This window comes from Manis javanica, chromosome 10 (assembly GCF_040802235.1).
Source record: "Manis javanica isolate MJ-LG chromosome 10, MJ_LKY, whole genome shotgun sequence".
In the NCBI taxonomy this organism is placed as follows: Eukaryota; Metazoa; Chordata; class Mammalia; order Pholidota; family Manidae; genus Manis; species Manis javanica.
Genome location: NC_133165.1, coordinates 15,752,638 through 15,777,272, shown reverse-complemented (window position 1 = coordinate 15,777,272; position 24,635 = coordinate 15,752,638). Strand labels below are relative to the sequence as shown.

At 34.4% G+C, this 24,635-nt stretch overlaps 1 protein-coding gene across 1 annotated transcript in view; it reads left to right on the top strand.

Annotated features, from left to right (window-relative positions):
* The window catches only part of PTPRQ (protein tyrosine phosphatase receptor type Q), a 198,873-nt gene that overhangs the window by 79,424 nt on the left and 94,814 nt on the right, over window positions 1–24,635 (top strand). Inside the window, exons 26-27 of the mRNA XM_073214156.1 lie at window positions 3,260–3,401; window positions 6,073–6,342. Coding sequence (XP_073070257.1) covers window positions 3,260–3,401; window positions 6,073–6,342 — 412 coding nt within the window. The remainder of the gene's footprint in view (window positions 1–3,259; window positions 3,402–6,072; window positions 6,343–24,635) is intronic.

Here is a 24,635-nt window from a genome sequence, read left to right as displayed (position 1 = left end):
CAAAACCTTTTGTGTCCAATTAAGAATGTTTGTGGAAAACAGGAAACATTTGTCAGTCATGGAAGTTGAATACCTCATAGAACGATTTACTGAGAATTTGTACCTTCTAGCTAACTGCAAGTTAAGAAATAACTGCACCATTTTGTTAATGTTGCGAAGTACATAGTAAATTTTTTCAAACTATTGAAAACCTATTATTATGTTAAATGCTATTTGTTGTTAAAAGAAATACCAAGTAAACGTTTTTAGCTTTTTCAGAAAAATATTTATACTGGACTTCTAGTAATCTTCCCTGATAGCATATAATCTCACACTAATTGGTCTTTTAAAATATATCATTATTCTTTTCCTTTCAGTGCTAATTAGTTTTGCTAAACACCTTTGCCTTCCTCTATTTTTAGGTTCCAGAATTAATGAAAATTGCCAAAGAACTAATGTAACAAAGGGTCTCAAATATATTTGTATGATTTCTAGCACTTAATTGTCAAAATGTTATAATTAACTGGCATTTACTTATTTAAGAAACTCTTTGTTTCCTAAGGCAAATGAAGTATGGAATGCTCTTTTTTAGTCACAGCAAGAAGAGTGCAAAAACTCTGCAGTAAACATTGTCCCCACTATTATATGCATTATGCTTCATTACAGATGGTTAATCATTTTTATAATGTGTGGCTTACAAAGCGAATAGTAAAAATCCAAAGCAGTGATTAAGATCATCATAGGCTTTCTTTCTAGAAATCAAGATAGTACTTTAAAATCTGATTGGCTGAGTAGAATTTGAATTATATTACTCCATAATATAATTTGGAATTTGTTTCCTGAACTGTGAAATTACATTAATGACACTAAGTCTCCACCCTCTAATATCTATCCCCCGTCTAATCTTCACATTTTGCCGTCTTTTATTTGCTTTGTCTGTATGGGTCACTGGGAAATTGCTATCAAAAGGGAAAAATGAATCATTTTCTTAGTGCAGCCACATTGCTAGGATAATCATGTGTGTGTATTAGAGTGTGAAAGTGGATGTGTGATCTTTTCTCCTCTGAACGGTGATTTCTACTATCAGGGACACTGTTGACATGGTGGTAAATTAAGGGGCATCAAACTACCTGGTCAGAACCCTGCCTTTGAGTCTTGCTGGGCTGCATTAAGATCATTGCTTAACCTCTCATGACTCAGTTTCTTCAAGGGCAAAGCGGGAGTTATGAAGATCCACACATGAAAAGTGAGGATTATAAGGGAACATCTATATAAAGCATTTAGAACAATCACCAGGGCATGATAACTGTGTTAGCTATTGTTACTGTACATCATGTAAAGAGAACAAAAAATCCACCCATCACTGTGACAGTGCTAAGCATGGAAGGGCAATGCACCTTCAGCTGAATGTGAGAACAAGTTTATTCTAAGATAAATTCTGCACTAAACATTGTCCCCACTATTATATGCATCATGCTTTATTAAGATAAGTCCCCACTGTTACATGCATTATGTTTTATTTATTAAGGTAATGTTTAGACATTCTGTTTTCTCACAGAAATGCTACCATTAAAATTCTACTGGTAGCAAAAATATAACTTTTATACCATAAATTATTAAGTATATCATTTTTGGTGCATAGGGAGTCATTTTCCTTTAAGACCTACTATGCTTAGTTATTCTTTTTACATCTATTTTCTTCTCCATTATTTTTCTTAGTTTCTTTCAAGTCCTTCTCAATATACCCTCATGCCATCTTTTTTCCTTCTTAACATTGCGTTTACTTTATCTGCTTTCCTCCCTCTGTTGGGCTTTCTCTCCAAGTGTGTTATTTTCCTTTCTATGTTTTCATGTACCTCTCTGTTGTGATTATCAGTTTCTATTTTTTTCCTTTCAAATTATAAGTGAGTTTGTGGAGGCAGAGTGATTTCAGAACTATTCTAAATGCCCCTGGCAGCCCAGACAATGCACATGGCCCACCCGGACATCACTCAGACCCAGGCCCACTGGCCACTCTGGTCACTCACATTTACCACAAGAAATTATCAGTGCATTTCTGTCAAAATATGTTTGGGAATATTCCTCACTCATGTCTCCCTCTCATAACTTACCCTATGTAAATCTGTCCACTATCCCGCAAGCTTCTCTCACACTATGAATTACAATCTGTTGCACTGAGTCATTTCTTTGGGCACTAACCCTTACTAACAAAAATCAAATTTACCTGCTGTGTGTTTAATGTTTTCTTGGTAAGCAGTTGTTTGTAGATTTAATTATTATAAAAATTCCTTGTTGACAGGGACTAAGTCTTATGTATCTTTATAATCTCTTGGGTATTTAACAATATGTTTTAAATATATTAAGTGTGAGAGAATGAAAGGAAATAGTGTAATACAGTGAGTCCCCAAAGGATGTCAATAAATTGCAAGGGATTAATTTGATATACGGTTCTAACTGTAAATGCCCTGGGAGTTAGTATTCTTGCTTAATTTCTGTTACTAAATGTTTAATAATTAAGTCAAAATGGTTTACATTTTTTATCAGATATAATACAATTTTCTTAATATTATGCTACATAGGAGTTGTCTTCTCTTTCCATAAGGATAACTTATTAATTCTAATTGCTCTTTCAGTTGGGACAATTATCTATGAAGGAAAACTTTATACTTAGTGGTGCTATTTTTCTACAAGAAAGCTCGGGCAAACCGTGCTAAACTGTTTTATTGCTTTTTTTCATTTTCCTAAGAGACTGTGCAAAATTAGAAATCTAGGAGTTGTCTGGGAAAAATACATAATTTAAGCTTCATGGGAGCAAATATTTTGTCTTATTCACTGCTATATTCTGCATAGAGTAGCTGATGAGTAAAATAATTTATACAGAATATTACTGGGTATTAAAAATGTATTTAAATGAATTCAAGAAAAATCCAGTATAACTGGCCCTCCTAAGTTGGATTTAAATTGGGGAGTTTAATTTTAGCAAATTTAAAAGAAGTAATCAGTATATAACTCCAAATAAGAACCATAGTTTAAAAATAAAAAGGACAATTACAAGATTGTTCAGGGCTGAGGAGGTACCCAGTTCATCCTTGTATCATTAGCTGAACATGCCCTGTGGCACACAAAAATGTTTGATATTTGTTTTATTTTAATTAAAAATACCCATGCTTGCTAAATCATAAGTTAAACATAGACTCATAGCTTTGATGTAATAAAATTTTCTTCCACTTACAAATTTTTGATGATTCATTGTGCCTAAGAATTTTTTTCTGCTTTTCAGAATATTTCAGGTTTTCAAACTGAAGCCAAATTTGTTGGACTGGAACCCATCACCACCTATTCTATCAGTGTATCTGCCTTTACCAAAGTTGGAAATGGCAATCAATTTAGTAATGTAGTAAAATTCACAACCCAAGAATCAGGTTAGACACAATTTTTTAATCCTAATATTTTTCATTTTATATTTAACACTTTTTCCTTCCCTTTCTCAGTTTATATGATAAAGTATCATTATTTAATAGTACTTTCAAAGGGAATTTGAATTTTAGTGCTTTAAGGCTAGACGGGGTCTTATCTGTAATCCAAATATGCATATGTGTTTACACAGGGTTTTCCTCTGAACTGAGGAAGGTGAAATAAAAGACTAGTTTGGGAACAAAGTAGCCTTCTAGATGTTTGTGAAAATCATCTAATTCTTAGTACCATCTGAGACAGCTGGGAGAAAAGGGAGGCATGAACCAGTAGGCACTTTTAACAGGTTGATTTATTTCCTGAAACAGTATCTGTGATTTTTCTTGAGAAGATGTCTTGTATTTGAAGAGCTCTAGTCATATGTGAGCTTCTTTTTCCTCACAGTGCTTGTCCCATGCGGAGAGACTATGAAGACTGCAACGACCATCGGTCTAGTTAAACAGCTTACCTGTGTTACAGGCCGTAGGTCACCTTAATGTATACTGATGCTTATCTTTTATGACTATTTAATGTTGGCTTAGAAAGGTACTTTTCCTTCTCTTACCTGGACCGTATGTTTAAAGGTATCTCTTTCTCACTTTTCATAGTCAGTAATATTGAATGAGCACAAGATCCTGTTCTAGTAATTTCTTCTCTGTGCCTCTGCCTCTGTGTGTACATTCTTGTGTTTTAGTGAATCTCTAAATTGATATTGAAGACCACTCACTGATAAATTAATCATTCTTTCATTAATTTACAAATACCTGAGACCTTTTTTTGTCATAGCATGCCTATAAGGTAGGCTAGGTAAATAGTTTTTATAGGGATAAAAGTGTGCATACACTTAAGTCAGAGTATTTAATTTGAAGCTCAGCTCTGTGACTGACAAGCTGTATAATTTTAGCAAAGGCCTTGACTCCTCTGAGCCTCTATATCCTTAACTGAAAAGAAATACAAATTAGTAGTGGCCACTGAGAAGGCTGTTGTGAAAAACATTTGAAAAGATCCATATAAGGCAATTATTAGACTTGTGAAATACACAGTAAGTGCTCAAAAAATGTTACCACCACCTCTGTTCCCATATTACAGATGAAGAAGCCATGATTCATGCAGGTCAGATTAAAAGGGCTGAAAAAATTAGTGAAAAACTGAACTAGAACATCAGTCTCTGACCTCTCATGAAGGGTAGATACAACTGTAGGGAATGCATATGCTGCTCATTCGTATCAAATGAATGATGCTGTATACAAATGTTAAACTGATGAAGGAAAAAATCTGAGCAATTTGTACATGTTATCAGATTAATAAAAATCAAAGCTAATATTATAAAGAGTGCTCTATAAACCAATAAATATTTTTATCAGTAAAATAGAATTATTCCACAGTTTCTGTGCCTTGATTGGTTAAATAAAAGAAAATTTTCAACTTTGAGAAAATCACAGCTGATTAATTAATTGCTTTTAGGTTCATAGTCGGTGAAGTAAATGTTTACAAAATCCAGGCTTAAAGCTAAACTTAAGCAAGTAACTATCTCCTATTAACTGACTTTATGAAAATATTGTTACATATTTTTGAAAATAAGGAAGCACATAATTAATATTTAATTGCCAGAACCTGCATCAACCAAGAAACAATCTTTTCTTTAATTAAAATGCCACATATCCCCTAAATAATTGTCCTTTAGCTCTGATGCCTTTATCTTATAGAGGAAGAAGGGTTTGTAAAGATAAAAATTTATTCCAGGAGAGAGAACCATAAGAAGTCAAAGACTGAGTATTCTTTAAATAACTAGTTTTTGAATAATGACAGGAGGTTGTTTTCCTTTCAGTATTTGTTGTTTGTAATCTATAAACTGACTGTATGCTAGTTTTCCTTCTAGCAGCCTGTCTTTAACAGGAAAAGCTATGTTAACAGTAGAGGGCATTAAATAACCTGACATTTCCACGCGAAGTAAGCCATCTTTCTGATCTGCGGTCAATGGTGGGCTGGGGTATTGCTCTTCAACCAGGTTCACAAGACACATGGGACCTCTGAAATACTGAGTTATTTCCATGTAAATTCAGGGAAGTTCTAGAGAAAACTGGGACAGAATTAAAAACTGAGACTGATTTAAATCTTCCTTGGCATGATTTTTTAAAAGGTACTGAGGGACAAGGTCTTCACGGTTCTTCCACAGAAACCATCCAAATACACAAGGAAAACCCCTAGGTTGGTTCAATGTTACCTCATACTCTGAGGCCCCGGATGTGCCACATTAGGGAGACACCTACGTCTGTGTTTTGCATATAAAGTATCGCTAAGTTTCTTTCTCATTAAGAGATAAAGAAAGCAAGCTTCAAGCACTGCCCAAGCTTGAGTCTACACAGCTGTTTCTGAGGTTTTGGTGTGATAGCTGCTTGGGCCCAGGTGAATACTCAACGACTGGTTTACAATATTGTAAAGATGAACATGATAGCATAGAAAATGGGCCAAATGCTGTTAGGTTTGGCCTATGTTGAAAACTTCTTGAGCACCCATTGAAAGGGTGATACGTTAAATTTTTCTTCTGTCTCTGCTCCTACACATGCTAGCAAACATAATTAAATCATTTACCTACTTCGTGTGTATGGATTTTAACTTTGGGTGTTTGTTTAATCTCTTAAGTTCCAGATGCCGTACAGAACATGTGGTGTATGGCAACCAGTTGGCAGTCAGCCGTGGTGAGGTGGGATCCACCCAGCAAGGCAAATGGAGTGATCACGCATTATGTCGTAACAGTTGAAAGGAACACCACTGAAGTCTCTCCCCGAGATCATATGTATACTTTCATGAAACTTCTTGCCAATACTGCATATGTCTTTGAAGTAAGAGCTTCAACCTCAGCTGGTGAAGGTGACAAAAGCACATGCAACATCAGTACGCTACCTGAAACAGGTAACTAATGCGAACTAGGTTAACTAATCCGAAACTGGCGATTAACCTGAAACAGGTAACTACTTGTGGATTGTGTCATACATTTGTCAATACCCTTTGTAATCGCTATAGCACATTTATTGAAAGGTATGAAAGAAATATTCGAAAATACACCATATGCTTTTTTAATCGCCTGAGTACCAGCTGTGCAGTCCATTGGCCCTCTGCACATTGTGAGGTTGAAAGTGTCTGTCACAATAAAGGTGTTTATGGACAGCTGGGGACCCAAAACTCTATGAGCCATGCATCCACTTCCTTCCTATAGACCAGCATTTGTCTTGCATATTATTTGGATAAAAACATCCAGGTCACTAAACTCTAGACTGCAAAGAAGAAAACTCTTGCTCTTCCTCACAGTGATCCATGCTGTAGCATGATCTCCATCCTTCTACCTTCTCCAGTATTGTGCCTGCTCATATAAATGAACACCTGGTTTCTTCCTGATAACAGCACTTCCTTGGAAGTCCTCCCTAATTGGATGGCGGGGATGAGCATAATTGTTTGCTTCTGGCACATCCAGATCATTTATCTTGGAAACATCTTTTAGCCCTTCTCTTCTTTCGAAATCAGCATCACCCAATTTTTCTCCACTTTTCTATCCTTAAGCCTATAAAACACAGAACTTCAAGACACAGCACATCTTCTCCCTGATTTCCGCCTCCTGTTCAACATCCTTTCCTGCTCACCCATCCAGTGCAATGATGCTCCTTCAGACTTCAGGGCTCTCCCGACTTAGCCAGAATGGAGGCATTTGAGCGACACCTGTCTCTTGCTCTTCACATTTCAAACCATGTCACTGTGACTCATCTTCCAGGAGATTTCCAACTCTGAGAGAATCCCACCATTTATTTTCACCAGATACTGGCTGATAAATAGTGCTACAAAAAATAGAAATAATTCTACTTTGTCCAGCAATAAACCCACCTTCTCTGATTTCCCAACTGCTCCACGATAGTCTGTATATCCCTTATTTACACTTTCAGTTTTTCAAAGGACAATTCTGCTCTTGTTCTGAATGTGGCTCAGTTTATCCCCAATATGATCCATATTTTAAAATATCATTCATTTTACTAATACCGTCAAAAATATTGATTTCTCCACCTTCAAAATTCACCTATTTGTTTATGCTCTCCAGGTAGCCTCTCTCAGGGATGTCATTGCCTTCTCCTCTTCACGATCCTGTCTGCTCTTTTTTGTTTCGATTTCACTTTTCCTCCAGAACATTACCCCATCAATGACATGTACTTCCTCTCGCATTTTTATCCTCTTGTCTCTCTTGCACATGCACACATAAACGTACATACAAATTGTTAGAAAATTTCAACTGAGGACCTGGTTGGTATGTCAACCATAAGCACATTCAAGATGGAATTTATGCTGCATGAATTCTCATTTTCTTCCTCACGTTTCTATGCCTGTTCTTTATACTCCATTGGGTCCCAAGCCTCGTGTTTTTATGTGATTCTTTCTCCTGTCTCTCCTCCTGTCTCAGATCTATCAGTTGAGTCTCTACCATGGCTCTGCAGTTTCCCCCTTCTTCTCCAACTTGACTGTCCCCGTTTTATATCAGACCTTTGTTGCTTCCTGGAGTCATACCCTGAGTAGCCTCATCACCTACACTTGTCTAACCTGCCCATCAGCCTTATCTTTCCACCCACTCACTTTGGATTGGCTCTAACGCACAATTTAGAGCATTTGTGTGTTGGTGGTTCAAGTTTATTATTTGACAGGTAAGAATTAGATATGCCTGTTTGGATACCTGAAGCACAGAGGTGGTAATGAAAGACACATGGTGAAGGAGATGACCCTGAATGCCCCAGATGTTTCACTTGTGGTGTACAAAATATATCCCAGAAGTAGTCACCAATTAGAATCTGGCTTCTGTCTAGCTTTTCATTCTTATGTCCCTCCATGTCATCTCTTTATATAGCTGATGTCTCTGGCCAAACTTTATTTATTTAGTATATTAGATTTCATATATTCAGTTCAAAAAACATTTAAATAATTGATTACATTCTCTTCTTTAAACATCCCCAACACTTTTCCACCATCAGATTTCTTTGCTTCCTATAACTATATTGTTCTTCTCCGCTTCTGTCACATAAGATTGTATTCATTCTTAAAAGCACAGCTTAAAATGTTTTTTCAAGACCAAGCTTATAAACTCACTCAGAGCCTCAAGAGGTGAAGCCTGAGAATCTGTACTTTTAAGCATCTCTTACTGATTGCTCTGTAAATTTGGGTAAATCCTGGAGTAGATTACCCTGGAACTTGAATGGCAGGAGATATGTAGCAGTGAAGCAAACAGGGTCAGAGAAGTCCAGAAAGGGGTGACAGGTGTTTCCCCAGTGGGTGGCCTGCAGATTATTGCTCTGCAGTCTGCAAGAAGGAAATATGTTCAAATCCAGGCAGGTGGTCTAGCACCAGGTAAAATGGTTATGATCTTTGGACAGGAGTTGTTTTAGAGAACTCGGGAAAAAAAGACAGGACAATTCCAAGGTAAAGGACAGGTTCAGGGCTCTGCAAACAGGGCAGAGGACCCCCCGATCACTGAGCCCAGTGGGGCTCAGGGTGACTGACTGCTCAGTCACAGGAAAGCAGCAAAAGCTCTGTTAGTAGAACTGAAAAACATACTCAAAGTACAAATATGCACTTGAGGAACTTAAGGTGCGGCTCTTTACAAAAATACTTTAATTAAGGATTTGGACTGGATCTTAACTCAGGGGTAAAATAGTACATGGTGGAGCTGGAAAGGCTTCTGAATCAATGAATCAGGTAAATATTAGGCACATTGTACTTAATACTATAGATAGATGTTTCTCAAAGTTTAGGCTTCTGACTCCCTGCCTCGGTATATACATCTCTAAGGCCCTACTCCAGACCTGTAGAATAAAAATGTGGAAATTAAGACTCACAAATTTTCATTTAACCAAGATAATGTGGGTAATTCAGTGCTGAAATTTGAATAGCATTCTATTCTACTGTAACCTCTTTGCTTGTGGGGACCATGTCTTATCTGTCTTTATTTTAATTACAATTCCTAGCAGACAGCCTGGGCATTCTAGTCTCCCAAATGTTTATAGAAGAAAGAAATAATTTTTTTCTCAAGAAATTCAAAATTTGCCACAAGGGTATTTACTCTACCCTAGTATATTTTTTCCACATTTCCATTAGGGCAAAATTATATATATTTTCTCCCAGGCAAATGTAAAAATTTTTTTAATTATAGAAAGTAACTCATATGAAACATGAGTGTTAACTGCTGCTTCAAAAATATTTAAATAATTTTTTATCTTTAAAATTAAGTTTCAGATTTAGCATGTAGTTGTATTTATGATTTCAATTTTCATTAGGCAAATGATTTGCTTTTGTCTTGGTTCACATGAATTGTTTGTTGATGAGACATTGGTAAGAACTAGAGATTCATTGTTCAGAATGGAAACAGTTTTATAGCTGCTACAAACTTCTAATTTATGGTGGTCTAAGATTAGTCATGGTGTATAGTCAGCTCTGAGTCACTGACTCTGTACTTATTTTTGACATAAAGTAAAATCAAATTTGGCTCACGCTCTCACTGCCTAGTGTTTCACCTTAACATTCCTTCCAGGGATTGTTGGGTATTTTTCTCAGTGTAAACTTGGTCATATCTGGGCACAGTTAAGCATGCATCCTGATGATTGAATTTATGAGGGGATTAGTGTTTAGTGTCTGAGCTGATTCCATTGTCACAGTCAAACATGTTGGACTAGGGCAAATATAGATGAAGGCCTCTAAACTTGGTACTTTTAACAGCCTCTTGTGTCAAAATATATCATATGAACCAATGCAATATTATGACCAGTCCATGTACATGCAAGACTTAACTTGCTGAAAAGAACATTCCTACAGACCACAAATTACTTCAAATGCATGCCCTTATTCGTGTTATTTTCAACTCTTAGTAAATGTGATTTAATGTTGATTTTTAAAAACTTGTTTTTTCTCTGAGAGGTAATTTTAGTGTGGATTTATTCAAAGCTCTTCCAAGTTTAGTAATTTAGAATCAAAAGATAAAAAAATACATCCCTGGGATTCCTAAAACTTAATTAAGGGGAAGTGTAATGTGCAGTTTGTGGTTTGTAGAAATGTTCTTTTCAGCAGTGATTTATTAGCTTTTTGTCCAATAAGAGGAGGTATCAGGTACTTCCAAGGATCCACTGGAAATCCATGGAGCTTGCAAATATATTAATGGACAGTACAGTATGATTTTGAGAGAATGCATTCAGTTCCCCTGGTTTCCCCCCACTCTTTGGTTCTTTCAAATATCCCTGTCCTGTGCACTAGAATATTATGTATACTCTCATACTGTCCTGAAAAGCCTTGACCACCATTCCCCTCAGAGCTATATAAGAAATGTTTTTCTTAGGCACTTTGGTCCACTTTGTGGACCTCTCTGAACAGTGCAGAGATTACTGAACAAACTGATCTCCATTTACCAGCTTTAAAACAAATAAAATATTTATGTCACTTATAAGAATTCATATCATTCTTAAGTACCATTAAATAGGCTGACAGGGGGTGGTAAAAGTGTTTCTCAGGGTTGCAAATTAATGCACTAATTCCAAAATTCACTGTTGCCTTTGTCTGCATCCCACTAACGTTGCTCTCTTACCCACCTCTTCAGTTGAGAGAAAAGTCAAACATGCAAGAAAATTGAATGATCTTATTTGTTCTTAAGCAAGTGAATTGGCACATTCTACTTACCAGTCAGTAACTGCTGACAGCACAAAAGCTATTGTAAGTTGCCTGTCACAAATCAGAGACAAATTGCTGCTCTAATTGAAATTCATGTGTTTTACAAAATATCTTTCATACAGACTTATGTATTAAGTATAATACTTTTCTTATGAGTGAATATAAGATGAGAAATATTTTACATGTGTAATATGGTGGACATTTGACCAGTATATACTTACTTAATGCTTAGTATTGGAGGCTCTGTGTTTGGGGTTCAAGACCCAAGGTTAAATCCTGAATGGCACTAGCGATTTTTGTTCTTCACGTCCAAATAATTCCACCATTATTGTAAAGACATAGCCAATAAATACAGAGCAATTAAATACAAATTTATGTAAGTCTGTTGGTCAGTTGTGTGGATTGAAGATTGAATCAATGAGGAATTCAGGCGAAATAGATTTTATTGCAGGCTGTATAAAGAAGTGGAATAAGAATTGGATGTCGCTCACTGGTAGCTGCAGAATTGCTTTATAGGACAAACTTGGACAATTGGATATGATGATTTGGTCTTAAACCTGGAATTTCATAGGCAGGTATACTAATGTTTACTTAGAATTTGTAATACAGATTAATGAGTGGCCAGGTTTTCAAAATCTTTTTTGTTGTTCTCAATATGCTACGAGAAAATGTCAATTGTACATCACAAAGAACATTCTTCTTTTTATATGAGCTGTCTTAGGTTGGTTGGGGGTAGGGACAGCTGAACTGTCTTAGGTTGGTTGGGGGTAGGGACAGCTGAGCTGTCTTAGGTTGGTTGCGGGTAGGGACAGCCGAACCGTCTTAGGTTGGTTGGGGGTAGGGACAGCCGAACCGTCTTAGGTTGGTTGGGGTAGGGACAGCCGAACCGTCTTAGGTTGGTTGGGGGTAGGGACAGCTGAACTGTCTTAGGGTGGTTGGGGGTAGGGACAGCTGAACTGTCTTAGAGTGGTTGGGGGTAGGGACAGCTGAGCTGTCTTAGGTTGGTTGGGGGTAGGGACAGCTGAGCTGTCTTAGGTTGGTTGGGGGTAGGGACAGCTGAGCTGTCTTAGGTTGGTTGGGGGTAGGGACAGCTGAGCTGTCTTAGGTTGGTTGGGGGTAGGGACAGCTGAGCTGTCTTAGGTTGGTTGGGGGTAGGGACAGCTGAAGATTATGGGTATGCTGAAGTGCTTGTGGTAAGGCACCATCACTATCCCTGAAAATAGTGAGATTAAAGATAGAGGGGCCTAAGTAGGAATTCCATGATACAGCAAGGAAAATCATACTGTGGAATATAGGAATGTGCCACTGATGTCAGACTGAGATGGCAGCCTGCCTAGTGTATTCAAGAGCATGTAGGAGGGAGATTAAATAACTAAGGAAAACCTGGCTGTGCTCTTCATTTAGCATAACTGTAGCAGAAGTTTGGCTATAACATCACGGAAAATTGGGAACTCTGATAAATTTAGAGTAGGAAACAACATAAGCAACTCTAAGAATAATGATTGTGTTTTGACCATTCTCCTAAAACACTGCAGCAACAATCTCTTTAAATGGAGACAACTTTGTTCATTACATATTTACTGACCCTCCCAGGTCACAAAGAATAAAGTCCATAGTCATTTCCGTGGCTCATAAGGTCTTTTTTCAACTTAGCGTTCTCTTTTTTCATTATGAATATGTCTCCTCTTTCATCTTTTGAAAGTTATCTTCAAATGCCACCTCTTCAAAAAGGATCTGACTTAGGATTGAAGCTCCTCCCAGCTAGAATTTTCTATTGCCCTTTCCTGCTTTACTTTTCTCTATTGCATATGTGATTGTCTATGGATCTGTCCTTACTACAAGGCATGCTCCATGAGGTTAGGGATTTTTCCTTGTGTAGTTCACCTCTAGGGCCTGAAATGTGTCTAGCTTGCAGTGCTATTCAGTAAATATGTTATGAGAGATGAGTGAATGAATGATGAATCAGCCGATCAATATGCAAGACTAGAAGAGTGATAGACATGCAGTAAACAGTACGCACCGTAAGTAGAAACATTCAGCCACAAAACCATTAGACAGTCATGTGGTAAATTAAGAAGGGCAGGTCTTCTTGGGTATGTTTCCTTTTTAAACGTTTTACTTACAGAGAGTTGTAATTGACGTCCAGTTCTAAGAAATAATACAGAGAAATACTGTATTTCCTTTATCCAGTTTCCCCCAAGATGTGAACATCTTGTAAAACTATAATACAGTATCACAACCACCATATTTATATACACACAATCAAGACAGAGAACATTTTCATGAGAATAATCCCTCGTGTTGCCTTTCTATGGCCACATCCAATTCCTGCCCACCACCCTCCTAGCACCTTCCTTCATCTTAACCTTATGACAATCAGTAATTTATTGTCCCATTTTTATACTTTTGCCATTTCAAGTATGTTTATATAAGTGCTTTTTTGGGGTATTGATTGATATGTTCATATGAATTTCTTCTTTAGCTTGATAATACAGCAGATTACATTGATTGGTCTTTCTAATAGTGAACACAAGCCTTTGGTCTCTGGAATCAACCCCACTTGATCATGGTGTGCTTCTTATGTATTTCTGATTTCTATTTGCCAATATTTTAGTAAGGAATCTTGCATCTATATTCACTAGGAACATGTGTCTGTAGTTCTGTGAGTTTGGAGTTTTTCCACTGATTTTGTCTCGTGTTGGTGTCAGGATAACACTCTCTTCATAACATAAAGCCTTTGCCTAGAGAGAGCAGGCTTGCACCAGGGCGTTTTTGGTCTGAGCTGGTTGGCATTTCCAAGTGGTGGGCATCTGGTCTATATGAGGCAGAAAGAAAACCCAGGGAACTCACCACTGTGTTATTCCTTGTTATTGCTCTAACTTCTCTCCGCCTTTGAGTATTGCATTTGTTTTATATTTAACATCCTTGATTTTTGTTGTATTTAGTGGGATAAATAGGGAAAATAGACCTACGTCCTCTTCAAAGCAGAAGGCCATTCATGGGGGTATATTTAATGGTTCTAGGTAATTTTGCTGTAAGCATCACATATATATATATATATAATATATAATACATATTAATATAAATATATTGCATATTTAATTTACTATCTAAAATTTGGTATTTATTATATTTAATTTTTATTGTATCTATTATATTGTAATATGTGTCTATTATAATTATGTATATTATATATGTCATATATATATCATATGTATTTCCCATTTCCCATAGTACTTTGGAACTCTATCAGTGGACATGTGACAATATACCAAGAACAAACAACAGTGCAGAAAGAAGGCTTTCACAATGCAATACAAAACTCAGATGTAATGTACAGCACGGTGACTATAGTGATCATATAGTATTGTGTGCTTGAAAGTTGCTGAGAGTAGATCTTTAAAATTGTCATCACAAGAAAAAAAATTGTAACTTTGTGTGGTGGTGGATGTTAACCAGACTTACTGTGATCATTCACAATATATACAAACATCAAATCATTATGTTGTATACCATAAGTTAATATAATATTACACGTTAATGATATCTAAAAAGAAAAAAAAGACACAACCTACAAAGAAGGGGAGAGGGACTGACACTGTATCATGACTAATAACAAGCAAATGGTCTAATTACCTGTTAGTTGATAGGGTTTAAAATCTAGATTTTAAAAAGTTAAAAAGAAAAAATCTCAGTCACAAATATGTATCCCAGTATTTGGAAATTGATACCTTTCTTGATAAAGAGGCAAATTTTAGTGAAAAAAGAAAAATCTGATGCAAAGGAGGAGACAAATTAACAAGCAAAGAAATGTATGCTATGAATGAAAGGCTTTGAAGACAGGTGCTTACGCACAATCTATTACTGTACTTGATTACCATGAGTATTACCATGAATCTATACAATACGTTTTGAATGTATTCAAGTATTTAGTGTTTTACAGTATTTCAATTTGAGTATTCGTTTTCATGTTTTATTATTTCTTTTTTCATGAATGTCCCTTTTTATTTTTTGTGATTTTATCTTTCACCACAAAATTGCCTTAGGGACAATTAGTCTAGTGGCACAAATGCTTGTGTTGAAGATGTTTATGGTGAAAATACTGGACACATTTTAATATCATGCATGATACCTTTTTATCCATTTATTTTAGCTTAAGTTATTTAATACATATGAAGTCCTGTGCTAGGGATTACTGAGAAGACTGTATGAAACACATTTTTTTCTTGTGCTCTTAAAACTTAGAATCATATAATTTTAAATCTCCACTGGATCTCAGAGATAAACTTATTCAGTCATTTCATTTTGCAAACATGGGAAACAAAGCAAAGAGTTAAGTATCTATTAAGTTAAATGATACTAATTATTAGCAGAACTCTTACTGACACAAAAATATTTCTATGGTATTGTGACACCTCCTTTACCTTAGAAATTCGACAAATCATTTATGATCATTGGAATTATAATAGTTTTTCCCATTGTTTCACAGTATCTAAACAGAAGCATTATGAAGCAGGCCCATTATATGAATTTTCTCATTAATTTGTTCAGATACAGTTATGATTTAAATATAGACATACTTTTTCCCAAATATGGATTTAAAATTCAGGAAAACTAAATTCCTATGATCAAATGTGTGCTTAACCTGTATTTCTGAAAATACTATCGCTAATACAATAAGATCTGTAATATACTGAAGCCATTCAGGGAAATTTTTATGTTCCTAGACTCATATCACTTGTTTTTTCCTAGATCAGTTTCAAAGGTGTAATGTTTGCTATCATGAAATTATCTTAGGTATCAAATTATAAATTATAAATTTTAAAGTTCTTTTAAATGTAATTCCTTTTGTAAAAAATGAATTTGAGTTACTCGGCATAATTCTCCTTGACTCCATCGATGCTCTACTACCTTTCATCAAGTGGACTCCAGGCACCCACTTTCCTTCATCCCAGCTCCAGCTAAAGCCAGCTGTTCTCCAAGCAGCTTTTTTATTGACTTATTTAGGAACTGGAGCATATCTTATTACCCTATTTTCCATTCTTGTCCTATGCAGCTGTAGCTGATACTTTTCATAACAGCCTTTACATATCAACCTCCTCCCCCATTTTGCCCCATTTTTTTTCTTATTCTCTTTTACTTCCCTTTTTAAGTAAATTAAGCATGTGTGTGTGCATGCCAAAGCCCTCTTCTTTTTTTCTGGTAACCACATTACTTGAAAGCTCTGGAAATGTGCCTAGTGTTCCTATGAGATTAGAAGCTTCAGGAAAAAATACTAATGGTGTAAAAACTGACCTGTAGAATAAATGAGTTTTAGTGATAGCAAAATTCCATTATAATATTAAATTTAGACTCAATTTAAAACCAATGCAATATGAATATTTTTTAAAGGCTTTGAACAACTAGAAGGTTGTACAAATTATTGTTAACCATAATTTAGTGAATTTCAAGTATTACAAGTTTCATGGCATACAAAAATTATAAATTCTTAGTATATTAATGTTATTGTTGTAATTTGGATAATTACAACCTTGCAACCTTGAATAAATCACCCACTGATTCTGTGTCTGTATACCTTATTGAAGAATTATTGCTTTAAAAACAATAAAGTGTGCTTATTGATGCATTATTTACAACAGCCAAGATATAGAAGCAACCAAAGTGTGTGTTAGTAGATGAATGGATAAAGAAAAAGTGGTACATATACATAATGCAATATTATTCAGCTCCAAAAAAGAAAGAACTCCTGCCATTCACCACAATATGGATGGACCTAGGGGGTATTATGCTAATGAATAAGCCAGGTGGAGAAAGACAAATACCAAATTATTTCACTTAGATGTGAACCTAAAAACAAAACAAAATGAACAAAATATTAATGGACTTACAGACACAGAGAAGTGACTGATGTTTACCATGGGTGAGGGGTTGAGGTTAGTGGGTGTGATAGGTAGATAGGATAGAGGCACAAAATCTCAATCATAATATAAATTAGTCACAGGGATGAAAGTACAGCATAGAGAGTATAGTCAGTAGTTCTGTAACATCTTTCTATGTTGACAGATAGTAACTACACTAGTTAGGGGGAGCATTTAATAATGTACATAACTGTTAATCACTACATTGTTTACTTGAAACCAATATAATATTGTTTATCAACTATACTTCAATAAATATATCAAAAAACAATTTGCAATGTTAGATAAATGTTATTCCATATGTATCATAATAATAAAATATATACTTATTAAAATATTAATAATTATTAAAAAGCAGTAGCCCAATTTTCTATTACTAATTGAATTAGCCTACTTTACACAGGATTTTTTTAAAACTGAGATGCCAATCATATTTTCTTGAACACAAGTACATTAATGTTTGCTCTGCGTGAAAGATCTAATTTTTTTGAAGTTTAGAATTAAAATGTACAACTTTGCATTTAGGAATGTTACTACAGTTAACTGTATAACACATCTTCCTAAAGCTGGATAGAACTCTATCCTCAGAAGTACTATTAGGAACTACTCCTAGAGATTAAACAGTTATCAAAAGGTAATTGAAAGTAGTTGATGACATTCTTGGACTAATTTGTAAGACATTTTTACTATGGAAATATGAGAAATACAATAAAGGTCATGATTATTTTTTCTATTAAATTCTAGTTTTATTAAATATTAGCTAGAAAATATTAGTGTTTAGTATTTTAAATTTCTATGTAAATGTAATATATGATTTGTATTCAATATTATTGCTCCGTTTTTATGGGAAAGCTTTCTCTTTCTGTGTTTTTAGGTTTTCTTTTAATGTTTTTATTATGGGAAATTATTTTATATACAGTGAAATCCACATAATTTAACTGTAAAATTCAGTGAGTTTTCACAGATGCATACACTCATGTAACCACCATTTAAAAACATACAGAATACTTCCATCTCAGAAAGTCCCCTTGGACACCCACGGTCCAAGGCAACCATTGTCGATTTCAATCAACATAAATTAGTTTCAGTTGTTCTTGAATGTATGTACTTTTATGTCTGGTCTATATCTTTCAACATAGTGGTAAAACTCATTCTGCTGAGGGTTTCAGTAATTTGCTCTTTTTTGTTGTTGAGTCATTTTCCATCATATGAATATCCCATTATCTGTGAGTCTGTTTCCTATGATGGACTTGTGAATTCTTCCAAACTAAGTGTTATGAATGAAACTGCTAGAGATGTTTTATATGTCTTTTTTTTTTTTGTAAAATGCTGGGTCATAGTCAAGAAAGAGACAGTTTTCTAATGTGACTGTACTTTTTAAGATATACATCCAACAGCCACATATGAGAGTTCTAATTACATCACAGTATCCACAGAATTTGATGTTATCATTGTTTTAAATTTAGACGTTCTATTTGGTGTAAAAGAATTTCTATTTTATTGTAAGCTTAATTTGCATTTCAGTGGTGATGAAAAATGTTAAATCCTCTAACATAGTTATTGACCACTCATATATAATCAGTGATAGGCTTTGAAAGAAGGGACATGATTGGTCACAGATTAGGATGTACGTTTGTTATTTATATAGAAATTTTGTAAACAGAAGAATTAGCAGTGACGTTTACTTTATCTGATTACTCATATTAACTTCTAGATTTATTAAATATTATCTAGAAAATATTAGTGTTCACTTTTAAATTTCCAAATAAATGTAATATATGATTTGTATTCAATATTATTGCATTCAGTATAATGATAACAGTTTTTTAATCTTTGTTTTGGACAGACAGATGTTATTTAATTAAACTACAGAAATAGAAGTTCAAGCATTAATGTGCGAAGAGAGGATGTTCTATCTTCTTTTGGGAAGTTTTGTTCAAGTCTTTAGCCCATTTTCCATTGAGTTGTTTTTCTTTTCAGTATTAAGTTATAGGAATTCTTTATGTATTTTTGATACAAGTCTTTTACTAGATATATGTATATATATATAAAACAAACATTATCTCTTAGTCAATGGCTTGACTTTCTTTTTCCTTAATGGTACCTTTGTATAAGCAGGTAATTTTAATTTTGATGAAATACAAATTAGCAATTTTTGATTTCACATTAGCGTATTTTGTGTCCTAAGAAATATTGTGTACTTCAAGATCATGAAGATACTATTCTGTGTTTTATTCTGGAAATTTTATAGGTTTAGCTTTTACATTTGTGTCGATTCATCTCAGATTTTGCGTATGTGTGTAGTATGAGGTATGATTTAAAGTTCATTTTCTATACATGTATTCAATTTTAACAGAACTATTTGTTTAAAGTCTTTCTTTTTCCTTTTTGAATTGTCTTGGTAGCTTTGTCAAATTACTCACTAAATTATTCATCAATTATTGAGAAGGGAATGTTAAAATATCCAACTATGACTGTGAATTTGTCTAGCTCTTCTTTCAGTTCTGTCAATATTTAATTCATGTATACTTCAATGTTTTGTTATTAAACACATATGTATTTGTGATTGTTACACTTCCTAACTGAACCATTATAAACCGTCTCTTTTATCTTTGGGAACACTTCTTGTCTTAAAGGTTTTTCATCTGCTATTAATATAGACGCACACTTTGTAGCTCACTGTTTGTGTTGTGTATCTCTTTTCTGCCTTACTTTTGAATTATTTGCATTATATTTGAACTGTGTCTACTCGTCAGCAAAACATGTCTCGTGCACAGCATATAATTGGGGCTTTCATTGTTACCTGACAATCTCTGCCTTTTAAATGGAGCATTTAATCTATTTATATTTAAAGTCATTATTAATTTGAGTTTAGTGCTACTGTTTGCTATTTGTTTTTTATTTGTCCTACCTCTTTTTTAGTTCCTCTGTTCTTTCTTGCCTTCCTTCGAGTTAATTGAATAGTTTTAGCTTTCCATTCTTTTTTTTTTAATTCTTTATCTTATTACTTTTAGTGGTTGGTCAAGGGATTACAACATGATTCCTTAGTTTATCATACCTGCCTAAATTAGTACTGTACTCCACATAAAATATATGAACTTCGCAAAAGTACGATTTCATATATTTTGCCATAATTTTTTCTGATTGTTGTATACTTGAAATCTATAAATTTTAAGTAATTTATATCTGTGTACATGTAAACCCTACAATTTATTGTATTATTTTTACTAACTGAGTCAGTAGACATTTAAATTAATTCAGGAAGGACCACATACCTTTCCCATATAACTAAGATTTTTGGTGTTCTTCATTTATTCCAGTAGTTATGAGTTGCATCTAGTGGCATTTCCCTAGATAAAGATCTTCCTTTAGAATTTCTTCTAGTGCAGATATGCTAATTTCAAATTCTCTCAGATTTTACTTATTTGAAAAATAGATTCATTCTCTTTGCTTTTGAAGGAATTTTTTCTCTAGATATAGGATTTGATATGTTCCCACCCACCCAATATTTTTCACTTTAAAGAAGTTGTTCCTTTGTCTTCTAGTGCTCAATGTTTCTGCTGAGATGTCGGCTGCCATCATTACATCATTGGCTCTTGTGTATGAAGTATATTCATTTATTCCGGCACTTTTTGAGAAATTTTTTCCTTTATCTTTTAATCAGTTTGACAATGATATGGCTAATGTGGTTTTTGTTGCATTTGTTTTGCTCTGGGTTCATTTAGCTCTTTGTTGGTAAGTTCATATTTTTTCAAAATTTGAGAAAATTTTGGGCATTACCTTTTCAAATATTTTTCTGCTCTCTTCTATCTGATTCTTCTGGGGCTCAATTATGTACCTCTTGATATCATCCTTTAAGTGACTGAGTCTTCATTAAATTGTTTCACCTTTTCTTTTTATTTTTGAGGATGAAGTTCTATTGATGTGTTTATTGACTGTATTCTGTCATGCTTAATCTGGTGTTAAAGGAATCCAATGAATTTTCATTTCAGATACTGTACATTTAAATTCTAGGATTTGTATTTAGTTCTATTTCATTATTTCCACTGTTCTTCAGAAATTTCCGATTTGTTTTCTAATTATGACCTTATTTTCTATTAAGTCAAATAAATATTTTAACAGCTTCTTTGAATTCATTTTCTGCTAATTTTCACACCCAAGTTATCCTGTAATCTTTTTCTATTGAACACTTTTTCCCTCTTAAATACGAGACATTTTCCTGTCACTAGTAATTTTCCTGCCTGCCTAGTTATTTTTACACTTATGCTGGGTATTGTTGGTGATGATTCGCAGAAACTCCGGATTTTGTTGTCTTCTGAATAGTGTTGGATTGTATTCGAACAGGCCTTTAAAATACTGGATGGTAATTTAGGAATGTGTAGTTTTGATTTCACCCTTATGTACACAGGAAATTCTTTAACCCTGGCACGTAGAGTAAAGTAAATGTATAGCTCTTTTGGGATTTTAATATGGGGCCTGAACTGCTTTCCGCTCCCTTACTTAGGTTAGATTCAAACCCCAAACTCTGTCTCCCCTGCATCAGGAAGCAACTACATGTCTACTCAGTCTTGCATCTGCTGCCCCCCCATGTTGTTTGGCATGTTCTTCATATGTGTAAAATCAAGAGATGAACCAAGGACTTCAGGGAAGTTCAAACCCCACTTTTGTGGCTCCCACCTTTTCAACTATTCTGGCAGTTTCACATTCCGTTATCTGATACCTCAAGCAAAAAACCATTTTTTGTTTTCCCTGGAGTTCACAGTTGCAGGAGGCCCTAGTCTGATACAAGCTATTCTGGCATTATCAAAACAGATCTCCCAAACATGTTTTGGCACTGGAATATTTTTTTTTCTATTGTTTTATTATTCCCTATTATGTTTATTTATACTCTGATAATTTTTTTTTGAGAGGACATCTCTCATATTTATTGATCAAATGGTTGTTAACAACAATAAAATTCTGTATAGGGGGGTCAATGCTCAATGCACAATCATTAATCCACCCCAAGCCTAATTCTTGTCAGTCTCCAATCTTCTGAAGCATAACGAACAAGTTCTTACATAGTGAACGAATTCTTACATAGTGAATAAGTTCTTACATGGTGAACAGTACAAGGGCAGTCATCACAGAAACTTTCGGTTCTTATCATGCATTATGAACTATAAACAATCAGGTCAAATATGAATATTGTTTGATTTTTATACTTGATTTATATGTGGATCCCACATTTCTCCCTTTATTATTATTATTACTTTTATTTTTAATAAAATGCTGAAGTGGTAGGTAGATGCAAGACAAAGGTAGAAAACATAGTTTAGTGTTGTAAGAGAGCAATTGTAGATGATCAGGTGGAATATTTTGATATATATTTTTGGCTGCTTCTGCAAAATTATTTTTTGCATGATTTTGACAATTCTAAGTCACACTAAGCACCTTTTTTGTACAATAGCCTAACTGAACATTTTATGATAAATACATAAAAGATGTATATATATACATGACATTGAATAGTACATACTTTTGTTCTGAAAAATATTTTGGCAAGTAGGGATTCTTTTGTTGGGTACTTTATTTCACAGTCTCTGATCTCACTCTGTCCTTTGATCTTTTCTCCTCTATTGATTTTTCCTCCTTCCATCTCTCCTTTCGCATTTTCTTTCTTTCTCATGGAATCCCTGAAAAATCCAAACTTTTCTTTCTCTCTTATAAAGCATTACCCAATGTTTAGATTAGGACTCCTTTGTATATTTTAATCCATCAAGGTTTTCTGCACAGCCACAGTTCTTAGAAAATAGGAATGGTTTCAAGGAGCATTTGATTACAGTTAGCATTGGTGACACTCATTCATTAATCAACATTGGTGACAGCATCCGTGACACTTTGTGCATATCCATGAATCCATCCATTAATGTATTCATTTATTCTTCCATTTGTTAAACAAATATTTCTTAAGTATTATGTGTGCCAGACATTTTCTGGCTTACTTGAGTCTTTATGATCTTTTTTCCTGTGTTACTTCATTGCCCAACTATTGACTTAACAGAGCCTCAGTTCTTTATCGTCTGCTGTTCTGATATTATAAATATGTCCTTTAAATGTTCATTCACTCTCATGATTTCAAAGCTTATGGATAAATTGTTTTTTCCTGACATATTATGTTAACCTAAGATTGTCCTCCAAAGACATATCTATTTATCTGCACTAACAAAATATGAAACTAACATTTCATTTGTTCATATCCACCCTCAAGCAAATCCTCACAAACCAGTATGTTTCTCATTTCTTCATCAATGCAAATGGTTCAGTTTAGTCTCTGGGTATTAGAGTGTTCTTAATAGACAATTCACTCTGCTTTATGATCACTCCCCTAAGAATTGCTTCGTATTAACTATTTCAAATCGAAGTTGTCATTTTTGATAGATTCTCATGAGATGCCTCATTATATAGAGGTGTCAAACTAATGACTCTTATAAAACATATCAACTCATTTTGCCTCCAAGTAGAACATATATACCCTGTGTTTTCCTTGTAGTTTCTAAAAATAAAACCATTTTTTTCCTAGAAATTTTATTAAGATATTTTTATAATTAAGTTATGTGTTCAGTAATACTTGGTTTAAAAACTAATGTTGTGGTAGCTGTGGCCCATAGAGTTTTGGGTCCCCGACTGCCCATCTGTACATGCACTAGAACAGACACTTTAAGAATTTTTAAGATATCTTAGTCCTGCATATGGATACTTTCTCAATTGTCTTTCATGCAAATGGAGTATTTTTAGATGATTTAATTTGTCACACTACTAAGAGTGTGTCAATCCATATTCTCAGCTTTGTAGTATCACATAGTCATATTTGTATAGCAGTTTCTGATAAATTCTGCCCCAGCTATTCCACAATCTATCTCTGAGTAAGCCAGACTGCCAGAGAGAAGTATATCTGACTGAATAATTACAGTCTCTGAGGAAATAGTTTTACAAAAACATTTTTGATAATTATTCTACCCTCTCATATTGAGACATTATAAGAAAGCATACTTAATAGTTACTGTGAAAAAATGCTGTTGAGGATATTATTCATTAAATACATGGTATCCTATTTATGTGATTTGGGGGAGAAATATATCTTAGATCTCATTACCAGAGATGATTGCATTTTTCTTGTTCATTTAATTTGTCTTTATTTATGGTCATTTATAATCTTTTTTTTTCTTTTGTATTATTTGCTATAACACAGAGCCAAATCATAGCCTACCTCTAGGAGGTATACAGTATGCATTTTATTTATTAACCTAATTACAGGGTTCATTCCATTTTGTTTCAATCCTATTTCCTCTGTGCCCAATAAATCATCACATTCTGCCAATATTCTTTTTCCTTTTCTTTCAACTCTTTTCTTAATTATTCTGTGTTATCACTGTAATCTGCATTGTACTATATGTACATGTCTAATTAGTTCCTATCAAATTTACCTTTTCCTAATAACTAGCCATATGACGGCTCAGGTTTTCTTTAAATTCACACTTTACCGGTTAATCTCTGTTGGTTGTTCTCCATTGGCTACTGCTGTCATCTTAACTTACCAGTGCTTTTCAATAACACCATATT